Raw genomic sequence first — 13,907 nt, 5'->3', positions numbered from 1 at the left:
TGATCCTTGCAGGAGTTGCAGAAAACCAGAGCTGAATACAAACCTCAGAGGTACAGGGCAAGAGAGCTTCCATCTTTATTCACAGATTCACATTTGCTCTTGCCTGAGAGCTATGTCCAGGTTCAATCATTCCCCAGTACCTTCATGGGTTCTGACATCAGGAAGAGGGGTGGGGACCGGCAGTTGAGAGCAGCCAGTGGGCCTGGATGGTGATTGGCATTGGGGCATAAGCTTCAGCTTCAGTTTTCATTTGAAAACATGTTTGAAAGTAGTTTGCTTTGTAACTATGTTTAATAATTTTTAGCTTCTTAATTATTTTTATTTCTAATCATTTATTTTCTATCTTTTCTTTGTTCCTCCCCACAAACAAGGTTTCTCTGTGTAACCCTAGCTGTTCTGGAACTCTCACTGCAGACTAGGCTGACCTCAGATTCAGAGATCCGCCTGCCTCTGCCTCCTGAGTGCTGGGATTAAAGGCACGTGCCACCACCACCCAGCAATGATGTTTAATTTTTAAAAAAAATCCGTTACATTTAAAAACTTTGGGAAAGTCTACCAAGTTACCCTTAAAGATACCTGTGCCTTATCTATTTGTTTGTTTATTTGAGACCACAAAAAGACAACCTCCACAGACTGAGAAGCCACCCCAGGCCTGTTCTCGGCTCCCTTTTCCACAAGTCCTTTCATGCCCATTCAAAACCAGACATTTTCCTTTCCCTGTTTCTCATTAATTCAGGACAATGCCAGGTTTTTGGTGGTGGCTGTTCCTTTTTGTTTTTTCTCTTCCTTTTATGAACTCACTTCCAATCCTTTCAGTTCCTTAAATCTAGAAGGTGTTGACATGTTTCTCCTTCTCATGCCACCCCGACTCCCAATGACTTCCTCCTTCCTCTTCTTTAGGTTTGGCTAAATGTCCCTTCTTCACTGGGACCTAACTTTCTACAGAAAGGCTTTCTCATTCATTGTTATACTCCCATCTATTTGTCTTTATCTGGCATGCTTGTAATGGTTTTGTATGCTTATTTTATCTATTTCCCTCACTAGAATACAACCTTTGTACAGGCCAGGATCATATCTATATCCTTGATATTTCTAGTAGGGTTGCCCGATTTAGCAAAGGGAAATATTGGTTTCCCACTTAATTACAAAGATAAGATGAATCATAAATAATGTTTTAGTATAAGGTTGTCCAAGAACTGAATAGGACATAGTTATTACCAAAGTTATTTATGGTTTGTCAGAAATTCAAATTTAGCTGGGTATCTTGTATTTCATCTGGCAGTCTAGTCCCTAGGTCCTAACATATGACTCTTACCACGTATTATTAGAGGAAAACCTGATAGCAGCAAATTTAAGTTGCTGCCATGGCAACAAAGCAGAACGGATATGCTAACCCTGTAAAATCAAAGTCAGGGCAGCTATCCCTTTCCATATTTCTGTTCTGACTTGCATATCTTTGCACCCAAGGAGAACACAGTCAACCCACTTCCAAAGTCTCGGGCAGCCCCGTCCTGGGAGGGACGCTGACCTTATAGAGGAAGCTTTATAAGTTGTGTTCAGCTCGCTAGACAATCATGCCTCATTTTCAGTGTGACCGTCTCCTTGGGTATCAGTTTCTGTTGGCTCTTTCTCCCAAGACTGATTCTTCCATTTCAACCGTTCATCCACAGCACCCCGCTCTAAGGTGGGTAAGAGGGATTTCACACAGGATTTCCAAATGGATTGACAAACGAATCAATAGAAGGATAACAGACTGTCTCTACTCAAGGAGGCCAACGAGTTTCCTAGGCCACAGGACCTTTCCTGCAAAGACCAGAGAAACCCAGATCCAGTCATCCCCAGACAGCTATTCCCCTAAAGTGAATGGATTACTGCTTCTTCTTGGCGGCTGCTGAACTTCTTGTCTAATTTCATTGTACATGACTACCAGAATTAGATGCCTGCTGTCCTGGGTATCCACATGGTTTAGACGAATGCCTGGTTCATAGTCTCTACAGATTCCTGTACTTGTGATCTTAAGAGTAAAGCCTATGGGAAGTGGTCCCACCCCGAGTTCCCAGACATGGGCTTCTCTGGCCCACCAGTCCTGGACATCGAGATGAGAAAATGATCATTTGCAACATCCACAGAACACGTATTTACTGAGGAACAGAAAGCCACAGACATTTCCAAATGCGTTTCCACAAACACACTGAGTTCCTTGACTGTGAAAAGTGAGTCCCTGTGTCCCCAGAGGGTGTGAGATTCTCAAGGGAACCAGGCAAATCTATTCTCAATTACAGGAGCAGGCTTCGGTCTCACTTAGGTCCTGTGGGGTTCCTGGAATTGGGGGTGAAGTGGCTCCTGAGAGGCTCCCAGCACTTGTAGTAGTTCTCATCCAGACAGTTGCAGGTCTTGAGTCCCCACTTGGTGACTGCCAAGCTCAAGGAAGACTCAAACATAAATGCCTGGAGGAAATAAGATGAAGACGAGAAGAAGCGGTAAGGGGATAATAGAGTGTGCTTAGTTACATACATAGAGAAGGTACGGGTGAACAAAACATTGGACTAATTGTGGTCACACGTACTGCCATGATGAGGGAAAACACGGGCTCAAGGTTCTGGATCTGGCTTACCATGTATAAGCTGATGAAGATGTCTACAAGGTTTCTATCTACTTACGGCCCTGAGTGTGGGACTAGCCTTGCTCATAGCAGTCTGGAGGCAAAGTTTTTATTCCCAAAGGCAGATGTGGGAGAATCCTGGGGTCTTCTGGGGGACCATCACTCGTGGTAATGTCCTGATATGTAGGGCATACTTTTACTTCACAAAGGAAGGAGCAAAGCCCCGAGCTGAGAGGTGGCTTGTCTAAGGGGGTAACTGATGGTAGAACTGAGGTCTTAACCTGTTTCTTCAGGAGCCTGACCAAGAGTTCAGCTCAGAAAAAGGAAAAAGAAGAAAGGCGAGCAAATGAAGATGGTCCATAAAGGGACTGATGCGGCACACCCCACTGTGTTCTGGATGTTTCTGGCCACAGTAGAAAGAAACTGAAAAATATTCTATATAGACTAGACATTTTAGCTTTTTATCAGTGGTTGATTTTTCTATCTATAGTGTCTTTTGTAAAATAATTGTGAACAACCCAAACCTTACACTTATTTTTGCTTTCATTAAGAAATTAAAAACCCTCTAGACAGGCCAAAGGAAAATTATATTATTCTTTTGTGACACCACTCAGAACACCTGCATTAATGTTTGGGGTCTCTCACACATGGATTTCTCCTAGTCTGTGTCAGTGGAGGTGTGTGTCTTTGCCTGAACCCTATAACTTTGAATGCGAAGGTTTAAAGCCCTACTCACACATGAGGGTAAATGTTACAGGCATTATTATTGTGGTCTTCTGCTGACTTCCTGTGAGTTTTGCTGTCAGGCTGAGCCGTGAAAGATCATATAAACCACTGCCCACTGGAATAAGGCTATGGCAGACTGCTCCGTGTCTGCATTATATGATGGGAAATGGTAAGGGAGACATAAAGTTAGGTCTCGGTAAAGTTTCTATTTATGTGTATGTGTGTATCTCTGGAGGTGAGGATGCACACATGCATACAAGTGCCTGTGGAGGGTGCCCTCCAGATATTCTGGACCTCCAGAAACCCAGCCCCTTACCATCCTAATCCCCTTCCCACGTCAGCTCCATCTCACTGTCAATCCAGGTCTTAGACTCAAATTCTTACTGCATGTGAAAAACAGCCCTGTGCCTCACTATTGTGGAGCATTGCTCTGAGTAGCACGGCTTTCAAAAGCCCATTTGGAGGCCCAAGGGTTATTGACGAACAACACTAGGGTGGATTGTGTACGCTCAAGGGCTGTCAGAGGCAAAAGCCAGAGATCACTGAATTGTCTCACAGAGTTGTAGGTTCCTATAGATGCTCCCAGGAGGCTCACGAAAGGGGTAACGGAGCCTAGGCTCAGGAGATAGGAAGGGCTCTGTGTCCCTTTTTCTATAAAAGAAGCTCTGGCCTTGGACTCGGGCCTCAAAGCAAACCCCACTGGACAGGTGGACAGTTAATGCTGGGGAGTGTACAAGCCAAGCTTTTCGTCAAGCAGGTCTGTGCTGTGGGTGTTAAACCATGTAGCACTGAAGGCATTTGTTTTAAAATATGCAGCAAGTCTGCATGCATATGGTTTAGCATAAAATTATTTCTTGTGGTCCAGTAAGTCTGTTTCCAAGAATTGAAAAAATAAATAAATAAAATAAAATCAAGTACCGCGGCCAACTGCAATTGTGTTCCGCCTCGGTGTTTACAGCTGGACACAAGAGGAATACAAAGCAGGCTTTAAATCCCATCAGCTTCACCCCATGCCAAAGGAGAACAAAGAAAATGAAAAAAGCAACTGAGAATTGCTGTCACCAGCCCTGACTATAGCAAGGCAAAAAACTGCTTGACCCTCCTTTGCTTTCGGGACTGGCTGAAGGTGACATTTGCCTCCTCTGTCCTCGGGATTGCTTCCCATACAGAATACTCTGGGACAGGGCTGCATTTAGATACAGCAAGACCCTTCAAAGAGTATTAATAATGTTACTTGCATTTAAAGTTACTGAACACTCCATGGGGCATTATAACTCGCAGATGTCCTCTGGGTTGGATACTATATCCACTCTACAGATGGGAAAACGAAGCGTGGCGAGCTTACATAGGAATTAAGAGCTGGGATTTGAACTGGTCTGACTCCCTGTCAAACTCCTACACTATCACACCAGAAGTCTAGGGTGCATACAGCTGTATGTATGTGGACTTCTAACGTGCACACATAGGCACAAAACCCTCCCCCACTCCACCTCTGTGATTTCGGAGAGATGGGAAAGAGCTGCTTTCCTCTACTGAAGTTTCAGAGCCCAGAGGCAGGTCCCTTACGCATCAGGCTGCTTACCATGGTACCATCAGCGATCCGCTCGGGTGCTAACTGGGCCTTGCTGGCCTTCTCAAAGCAGTCTGCATCCGGACCGTGAGGGGTCATGGCACTGTGCAGGCTGCCTCCCCCTGGCAGGAATCCACCTTGCTTTGCCTCATAGTGACCTTTGATGAGTCCCATGAATTCACTCATGCAGTTCCCTGGGAAGGTTGAAGCAGTGGCATTTTTATTATCCAAGGCTAGACCCATGAAAAAAATAGTATTTCTTCTAGGTTTTCAGGTCTTATATTTCAAATTCACCAAAGAATTCCACAATAGTACATGGTTTCACCACATTTCTGGTTCCCAGTCTAGATCAAAGTGGTGTGTGTGTGTGTGTGTGTGTGTGTGTGTGTGTGTGTGAAGATGACAGAGGACAAGCTCTAGATCTACACTCCATTATCAAGTGATAAGCTATGAGGCAGATGCTTGGTTTCTGTAAAACACTGATTCATCATAACAGATAACCAAATCTGAACAGGATAGAATCTTATTCTTCTGTTCTCTTGGACCCCGAAATCTGAACTTTGGAAATAATCCTTCTTTCTACTCCAGACAGAGGGCATTTCTACATGATTCTTTGTGGATTACTTCCTGGGCTCTGCTTGCATGCCTTCAATGAAAGGAAGGCTCTACGGAGCAACCTATCTTGTTATTGAATAGCTCTCAGGGTTTTTTCTTCTTTTATAATTAAGTGGACATTTTTTACATCACCTTTAGGAGTCACATGGAATTTGACAAAGCCCACTCTGCTTCCTTTCTTTTGGTATTTTATTTTTGGTGAAATAAAACTCTTTCTCAACATGATGAAAACCCAACAGCAAGAATGAAGAAAATCTGACACCTGGGTAAATGCAGATACCTTTCCACCTCTGCCAATCCAGTCATCTGTCTGCTTCCCCCGCCACTCGCGTGCCCCTCCACCCGTACTCAGAATATAGAGTTACTAGTCTAACTACTGTGCGACACAGAGGGTTAAGAAATGACCTGCTCAGGCTGCTCCTTGTCTGTCCTGTGGAAAGATGGAAGGTGCTGGGCATGTGACATTGAAGTGACAGTCCTGGCAAAGTCAAACCCTCGACAGGCCAGGGCCATGTCCTTCTTCTCTCCATGTGAAATACAAGCAGGTACCACAAGACTTCTACAATCAATTGAGCAGTCACCTACACAACACACTGCTCCAGGCCCTAAAAGTAAACAGTTGGCAACCCTGAGGAAAAAGGGAGGCCCAGATCATAGCCCCACATGCGTCTCCAAAAGCAGGTAAAGGAAGAGAAGCAAATGGAAGCCCTAAGAAACTAAATTGTCTTTTCTTTCTTTTTTGGGGGGGGTTTCGAGACAGGGTTTCTCTGTAGCTTTGGAGAATGTCCTGGAACTAGCTCTTGTAGACCAGGCTGGCCTCGAACTCACAAAGATCCCCCTGCCTCTGCCTCCCGAGTGCTGGGATTAGAGGTGTGCGCCACCACTGTGATTTAAGAATAGGTCTGCGCAGAGCTTCAGTCTGCAGTCACATTCCTCATTGCACTACGTGTCGCCAGGGTCACCTTCACAGTTTAATTTTAAGAAGAGAGCAGGACAGAATTTGGTTTTGATCTGAATGTGAATTTAGTTAGCAATGAGTTGGGTGAAGATATTCTACATGGCTTTTGATGTTTCAAAGGACAGTGGGAGGGTAGAGCTTGCCTTCCTGATTAAAGCTGGCTCTAGTTGACTCAGGTGCATTAAAATGACTAGAGGCAATATTTCTACAGAAATAATTCTCCAATTCCCCTTAAAGTCACATCAAAGTAACAAAGATTTGGAGTATCGCTACAGCGATATTTTCATATCTCTGATAAAACTAATTTTTAACTTCGGGTTCTGCATGGTTTTTTTTTTCCAAACCAACTCAGGGCACCACATCTTTATGAGATGGTATTTGGCACCACATCTTTATGAGATGGTATTTGGGGACAAGTCATTAAAACCATCATAGGAGGCGTGTCGCAAGGACCACTGTTTCAGGCGCTCTGCAGTACAAAGGAGATTAAGGAGTGAACCGGGAGCCCGGAGCACAGCAGTGCAGTTTTTGTCCCTCTACCTAGGAGGGGAGACGAGCCCTCCACCGCTGCTCTCAACAGAAAGTCTGTAGACCTCTGGGTCAGAAGCCTCTGGCGTCCTAGTTCAAAGGGCAGCCTCTGAGTTTCTACTTTAAAGCCAACGAATTAAACTCTGGAAGAGAGAAGCTTGAGAATAAACTTGAAAGGGAAAGGGTACTCTTGATGGTGACCTTGAAGGGGCACGCTGGCTGTCATCTGACTGTGAAGTGGCCCTCTTTCATCTGACAGCCTTACTTCCCCACCCTCCCAAATGCTTAAACTGCCTATTCAGTGCATCTGTCTACCATGAAGCTCTGGTACCTGGGAACTGTTACAGAGAGGAACTCATATACACAGAAGGTTCTGTAGTTAACTATGGAAAAATCATTTGTTTTCTAGACTGTTCCGGCTGAAAATGCACAATGCAGCCTTTCCAGCCCTCTATGTTCAAAAAAAATGTAAAATCCTCCTGAAAGCAGAATTGTACCTTGACCTGTTTAATTTGCACAATTAAAAATGTCAACCGCATTAAACACAGCTGCAGTGTACTTATTCACTCTTGGTAATGCATTCACTGACTGGATAAATATTCCTAGACGTGGATTATGCACAGGCCACAGCACTAGCCGCATCAATTAGCAGTCACATGTGTCTGCTTTGGCATCAGACAATCTGCAATTTAATCCTGACCCTGCCACTCAACTAACCGTGAGACCTGGAGAATGGCTTCCTTTCTGTGTCGGTCTCATCTTCAGGGAAACAGAGAGGGAGATAATTGATATTATCTATCTCTTGCTGCTGTTATAACCCAAATAAGTTAATATTTTGAAAAAAAAACTTATAGTAGGGCCTTACAAACTTGCCAACAATCATTAGTCTTAATAATACAACTAAAATAAAACTGAATTTGTCTGAATCACCTTCTTCTTTGTGCTAGTGACTGGAGGGGAGGGGAAGAAAAGCTATCAAATGATCTTACCCATTAGTGAATTCTACCAATTCTACCAGCTCTGCACCATCAACCTGCTGGTGAAATGTGCCTATACATGCAGTAGTGGCATGACTACCATGGGGTAACCAACTGCTCTCTAGATTTGAGGCCTGTGTCATAGAATGATCCTTTGCTTGGTTCTGGAAGTCTGGTCAAAACCCAAGCCTTGGGAAGTCATAGGCCCTGCAAGGAAAATTACTACTGACATTTAACTACATAGACATAATGTCAAATTTCCTTCTAAATATCCATGTTCATTTCTCAGACAGAAACTGCCTTCAACCCCACTCAAAGAAGCTTCTGTTTGCGGTGGACACTGGTGAACTCAGAGTCCCATTGGCTGCTCAAGATGCTGAAAATATGTGGAAAATGGGAGCTGAAGCATAGAGCAAGTGTTTATACTATCCCTTCTAGGGCTCAAGGGATGCTGTGGGAAGACAGAGTGAAGTAACATAGAAGCTGGAAGATAGGAGGTAGATTAGTAAACACCATCCTCTACATACAGAACGGCCAGTGTAGTTAGGAACTCATAGTAGCTTCAGTTACTTGTGTAAGGCCCACACATGGCAGGGACGCTGAATGGTCAGGGAGAGGCCCTCTCAATGGTCAGTCATGAATTCTGGGGGGGGGGGCTAATGGGAAATGATCCCTTACTGCTGAACTATAGGCCATTCATGGAGGGTACAGGTAAAGGGAGTCAACTTCATGATTCCATGATGGTCAGCCATTGTCTTCAGTTTTGTACCAACTGGTCTACCCCCAGGATCCAATGAGTAGTTTCAATCCCAAGGTCATAGAGAAGGTCTTGGTCAAACTCTGGCGGATGCAAATTAAACAAAAAGAATGGAATGTGGGCCGGGCAGGCAGTGGTGGTGCAAGCCTTTAATCCCAGCACTCGGGAGGAAGAGACAGGCGGATCTTTGGATCTTCGTGAGTTCTGAAGCCAGCCTGGTCTACAAGAGTCAGTTCCAGGACAGCCAGGGCTATTACACAGAGAATTCCTGTCTCGAAAAACCAAAAGAATAAAAACCAGAATGGACTGTGGGATAGAAATCAATAGAGATGAGGGGGTGTATGTGGAATGGGCTGTGGGATAGAAATCAATAGAGATGAGGGGGTGTATGTGGAATGGGGGAGATGAGAAAGGGTGGGGGTGAGGCAGTCAGAATGCGTTATACACACAGATGAAATTGTCAAAGAAAACAATTCATTAATAACACCTCCATCTTCCAGAAGAGTTGATTTCCCAGATTAGATCGCTGTCTGCTTTGTTTTGTCAAAATAATTAAATAAGGAACATTTTACTTGTTCTCGGATCAGATTTAAGTAGTTTCCCCAAACAAACTACTCCCCACCCTTTATAAAGATCTGAATTCCACGGTCTCGCTTCACAGGCTTCCAACCTTTCTGTCTCTCTTTCGAGCCAGAGAAACAGGAGCCAGGTTCAGTCCACGAATCACCCTGCAGATACTGTGAGGCTGGAGCCTCTTAAAGCCCAAGAGTAGCCCGAGAGGCCGGATTCTAAATTCAAGGCACGTCAGGGGGTCCAAGAACAACCTGGCCATTGTCCCCAGTGCCACATTACTTTGCTGTTCCTACTGTCCAGCGGTATTCTGGTGAAACAGAGACTTACTGTGGTAATAAGGAGGCCGGAAGGTCTTATTTGCCACCCCCCACCGAGGTGGGAAGATGACAAAGTCAGCAATGGCCACTCCAGGTCGGATAGACTTGGCCGTGAGCACTGTGAAAATGGAAGGATCCTGTAGACACATAAGAGGAGGCTGAAGGTAAGATGCCTGGGAGGGGAGGGAGCCATGACAGCTTGTCTCCTGCACAGGAAGGTGTTTTCAAGTGACAGGTTCTGATTAAGTGACCCAGGTCAGACTTAGATATTTGGGCTCTGATTGAATTGGAGTAATCATTCATGTGGCTGCCTTCTTGCTGTGATGGAAGCAAAATGCATTCACGCCGGGTAAGAGGACCGGCAGCCTGCTGAGTCTACATTAGAGGCGCCCTATTTCCCTCCAGCACGGACAGCGAGAGTGCCTGACTTCTTCTACCCACAGCCTGAGTGGCAGGGAGCTTGGTGCTGCTCAGAGAAGGTCGGGGAACAGACAAAACAGCATCCACATCCTAGAGTGGAGGTCAGGATGCTTCTTGGGGAGGCAGGGCATCAGAGTCCAGATGGTGTCTACAGGCGGGAAAAACCTGAGAACTGGTTAAAATTAAGTAATTTTTTGACTCTTGATTGACTCCTTGATTGACTCTCAGAAGGATGAGATTATACTTTTTCCAAGAACTTTAGACTCCTAGGTGGAAAGACCAAGATTCAATGCGATTGATATCTGTGTCACTATCAGAAGCAGTGCTGACACCGGGAGATTCAGAGATTGGGAATCTATTCTCTACTCCTTTAACTTTAATTGGGGAAAGGAGAACGTGGCTATTTCTTTTTCAAAATCACTCTCTGTTGAATTTGCTCTTTGATGGCTTCATGCATTTATGCAGTGCATTCTGGTGACCGCCAGCCCTCTCCTGGTCACGCCACCCTTCCTCATCTCCTGTGACGGGATCAGGGAAAGCTTCAAAGGCCTATGACTTGAGCTAACTCTTTAAAAGTGAACAAAAGAAAGGTAGGGGAGAAAAGAGGAACAGAGGGAGGGATTTTATCAGGGAAAATAGAAAAGATATCAAGGTCCTCTGAACTTTTGTAAAGCAAGGGAAGGTTAAAGCCAGAGGGATGCGGTGAAGAATGAAGGAGGAGTGAGATGCGATACTAGAGAAAGGAGTCCAGGGCCAGATGGTGAGGAGTACCAAATGCCACACTTTCAAGCTCAGACTTAATCCTAAATCATGGGGAGCCTGCAAAGGTTTTCCACAGCGGTGATCAGACTGAATAACCACCCCAGCAGTACAGAGAAGAGTGAATCTCTGTAAATTCAAATGAAAACCAAAACAAAACACAAAACCATGAACAAAACAAAAAGTCGACCCAATTCTTCTTGCTGGAAGTTACCATTTTTCCTTTCATTTGTCAGGGGAAATGGTCGGAAACTATTAAAAGGAAGACAAGGTAGGAAGGCTCAAATAGAGCTTTACCAAGGTCTCAGGGTACTTCTTCACAAAGCTTTGGGCTTGGAATCTTGATTTTCTTTTTCCCCTTTGGTTTTATTAAGATCTACTGTTGTTCAGAAAGGTAGTCTGGGCCCCCCAGAGAGAAACTGAATTGGCTCAGAGTAATCCTTCTATCTCTGACTCTCTGGCTTCTGCCCCAATTATCCCTCAGCTTGTGGGTTAAGTTAATCTATTATGAAGTACACTACAGAATGAGCTTCCCCTCAGGGTCACAGAACTAGCACTTTATCTGGGCTCTCGGGAGCCTGTATGGTAGACCAGGGACCTATCCTTGGCCCCCTAATTGACTAAAAAAATATGACTAAGTTCAAACAAAATTTTAAAAAAAAGAATCAAGTGTTCAACCTTTGCGTGACTTTACAAGAGGGCTCCCTTGCTCTTCATAGTCAACCACAGCCAGAAGCAGAGGCTAGGGTGCGGGAGGCAGCCAGAGCAGAGTTTGCAAGGTAGCCAGGTCTGTAAACGACTCTCCCTCCTGCCTTCAACATTAGCATTAGCAGGTTTTCCTTTTCCCATTCGTGAGAGTTGTGATTACATTGAAGTAAAGTAAGTTAGGTTGGGTATTTCCTGGCTTCCTCGTTTGCCCTGGAATGTTTCCTTCACCAAAGGACAGGTGACCCTGTTGAGGCTGTGAAGGATGACCTTGAGAACCTTAGCTCTGTGACTGTCCACAGGTATACTCTGGATCCCTCCCATTCAAGGGCTGTCTGGTCCCCAGGGTTCCTGCATGGCCCAGACTTACCGCATGATCAAAGGCCACTGCATTGATCACCATGAAGTTCTCTAGGTTGTACTTGTAGGGCGTATAGTTTCCGTGCCAGGCCACAACATTGAATGGGGAGACACTCTAATCACAAAAAACCAGGAGAGCATGGTCTTAGGATGTAATATTTCCATAGCTGCAGACGTGCAGTACTTACTGACATAACTCTTTTTATTTGCTATTGTTCTAAATTTAACTAGACCATCCTTTGGGAGCATCGTAGCTCATAATCATTCTGCAGTTGCTTCGCACACCCTCTCCTAGGTCCTCACTTCGTCGTTAACCCCTTTTCCAGTTCAGAGGCTGCAGCTGTCAGGCCCGTCACGCGTACAGCCGAAGCCTAGCACACTCATCAAGCGGTGCTTTTTCAATTTTTAACTTAACTGTATCTGTAGATGCCAGCAGTTCTCAAACAATCTGGGCTTCCCTCTGTTTCCTGGTGCAGCAGGCACTTGCTGTGCTATTTCTCCAGGGTTTTGCTGTCTAAAGGAACTTCTCATAGACACAGTGTCTGCTGTTGAGCTCGTGGAAGAAGACACCGTGAAGAGCCCCAATTCTACATGTTTGAGATTTCAGAATGACACCGTGCTCTGTTTCATCTGGAGTAGGAGATCACTTTGGGGCTATGGTATTATAATCTTCCTCATGGGTACTGTGCATCTAATCCAGAAGGAGGATCCGATAAAGAATATTCTAAAGTTCAGAGTATATGGTTGATCAAAATACTGAGAATAAGAGATGCTCAGCTGTAAATGGGACATCTGTATCAATGCCCACCCAGCCAGACCAAGGCTCAAGGACCATCTTGAAAGAAGAAGAGGCAGAAATCATATAAGAGTTGGGAGATGGTAAGGAATATAGTGAAATATTTATTGCCTTCTAGACATGAATGGTTGCCAAACTAATGAACTCAGAGCAGCAAGATGTGCATAAGAGCAAGCTAGCCAAAATTCTGCTATAAATGGCGTAGATGATCTCCAGGCCTCCAGGAACTGAAGATGTGTCACTGGTAGGCTTCCCATGTTCCTGTGGGTAGACCTACATCCATGCACATATAGGTAGCATTAACTGTAATTAGGGGGTATAAACAATAAAAAAGTGAAAAGATGTGAAGTTGGGAGTTAGATGTGTTGAAGGGGATATGGAGAGAGGAAAAGGGGGAAATGGGACTGAATATGATCATATGTCTTTGTATTTATGATATTATGATATTCTCGAGAACAAAGAAAAAAATTTAAGGGAAAAGACCATGCACAAAAACATGGTTAGGGCTAAGTGGAACCATCTTGGAAGTGTTGAGGTTCCTGAGCCTTACCACAGTGGGAAGGCATTGGCATTCCTAGTCATGAGAAAAAGAAAGGAAAGTACTGTTATAGGATGCCGGCAGGAGCCAGAACCATGAAGAAAAGTCTATTTGTAAATATTTGTAGCTAGTTCTTTGGGGGAAACAAGGCTCTGATTTATAGTATTTTCCGATATCTGTGCTATGAATACTCTCACTATGATATTTATCTCCCCCTAATAATGTTTTTTTTTTTTTTGGTGAAAAAAAGAACACAAAGAAACAATGCTGAGTGCCTGGTTTTGAGTCCCAGTATGATGCTGCTGAAACCCAGGGTGGTACAGATGTGTGCACATCAGCTTTTACAAGTTGCAATGAACTGACTCCCCACACTGAGGCCACTCAACAGGAGATAGACCAGGCCCTATTCATGTCTTCAATAGGGAGGAAGCGATGAAGAAATGTCCAACTATTCTCTCTCCTGTCATCAAGTTTCTTCCAGTTGAGCCAAACAACAGACAGTAGACTAAGGAGCCCAGGCTACTCTGTGGACAAATGTCAGTCCCCCAGGATACAGACCATGGCAGTGGAGAATGGGCCAGTGGGACCATCACAAGGCTCCCCGGGGAAGTAGAAAGCTTTCTTTCTACAGCAGCTGCTGGCTACTGCCAGAAAGGAGGCCCTCTATCAACTGAGTGTAAAATAATAATAGTCTGGGGAGCATACT

The 13,907-nt window shown here is 44.6% G+C and overlaps 1 protein-coding gene across 1 annotated transcript in view; it reads right to left on the bottom strand.

The window, feature by feature from the left end:
• Nucleotides 1–2,124: 2,124 nt before the first annotated feature.
• Nucleotides 2,125–13,907, bottom strand: part of Hgd (homogentisate 1,2-dioxygenase) — a 48,850-nt gene continuing 37,067 nt past the window's right edge. Inside the window, exons 11-14 of the mRNA XM_075962353.1 lie at nt 11,878–11,982; nt 9,634–9,760; nt 4,911–5,092; nt 2,125–2,447 (exon numbers count right to left, since the gene is read on the bottom strand). Coding sequence (XP_075818468.1) covers nt 2,298–2,447; nt 4,911–5,092; nt 9,634–9,760; nt 11,878–11,982 — 564 coding nt within the window. The 3' untranslated portion in view covers nt 2,125–2,297. The remainder of the gene's footprint in view (nt 2,448–4,910; nt 5,093–9,633; nt 9,761–11,877; nt 11,983–13,907) is intronic.

The sequence above is a fragment of the Microtus pennsylvanicus genome, chromosome 1 (genome assembly GCF_037038515.1).
Source record: "Microtus pennsylvanicus isolate mMicPen1 chromosome 1, mMicPen1.hap1, whole genome shotgun sequence".
NCBI lineage: Eukaryota > Metazoa > Chordata > Mammalia > Rodentia > Cricetidae > Microtus > Microtus pennsylvanicus.
Note: the sequence above shows the minus strand (reverse complement) of the source record. Positions and strands in the feature narration are given on the sequence as shown.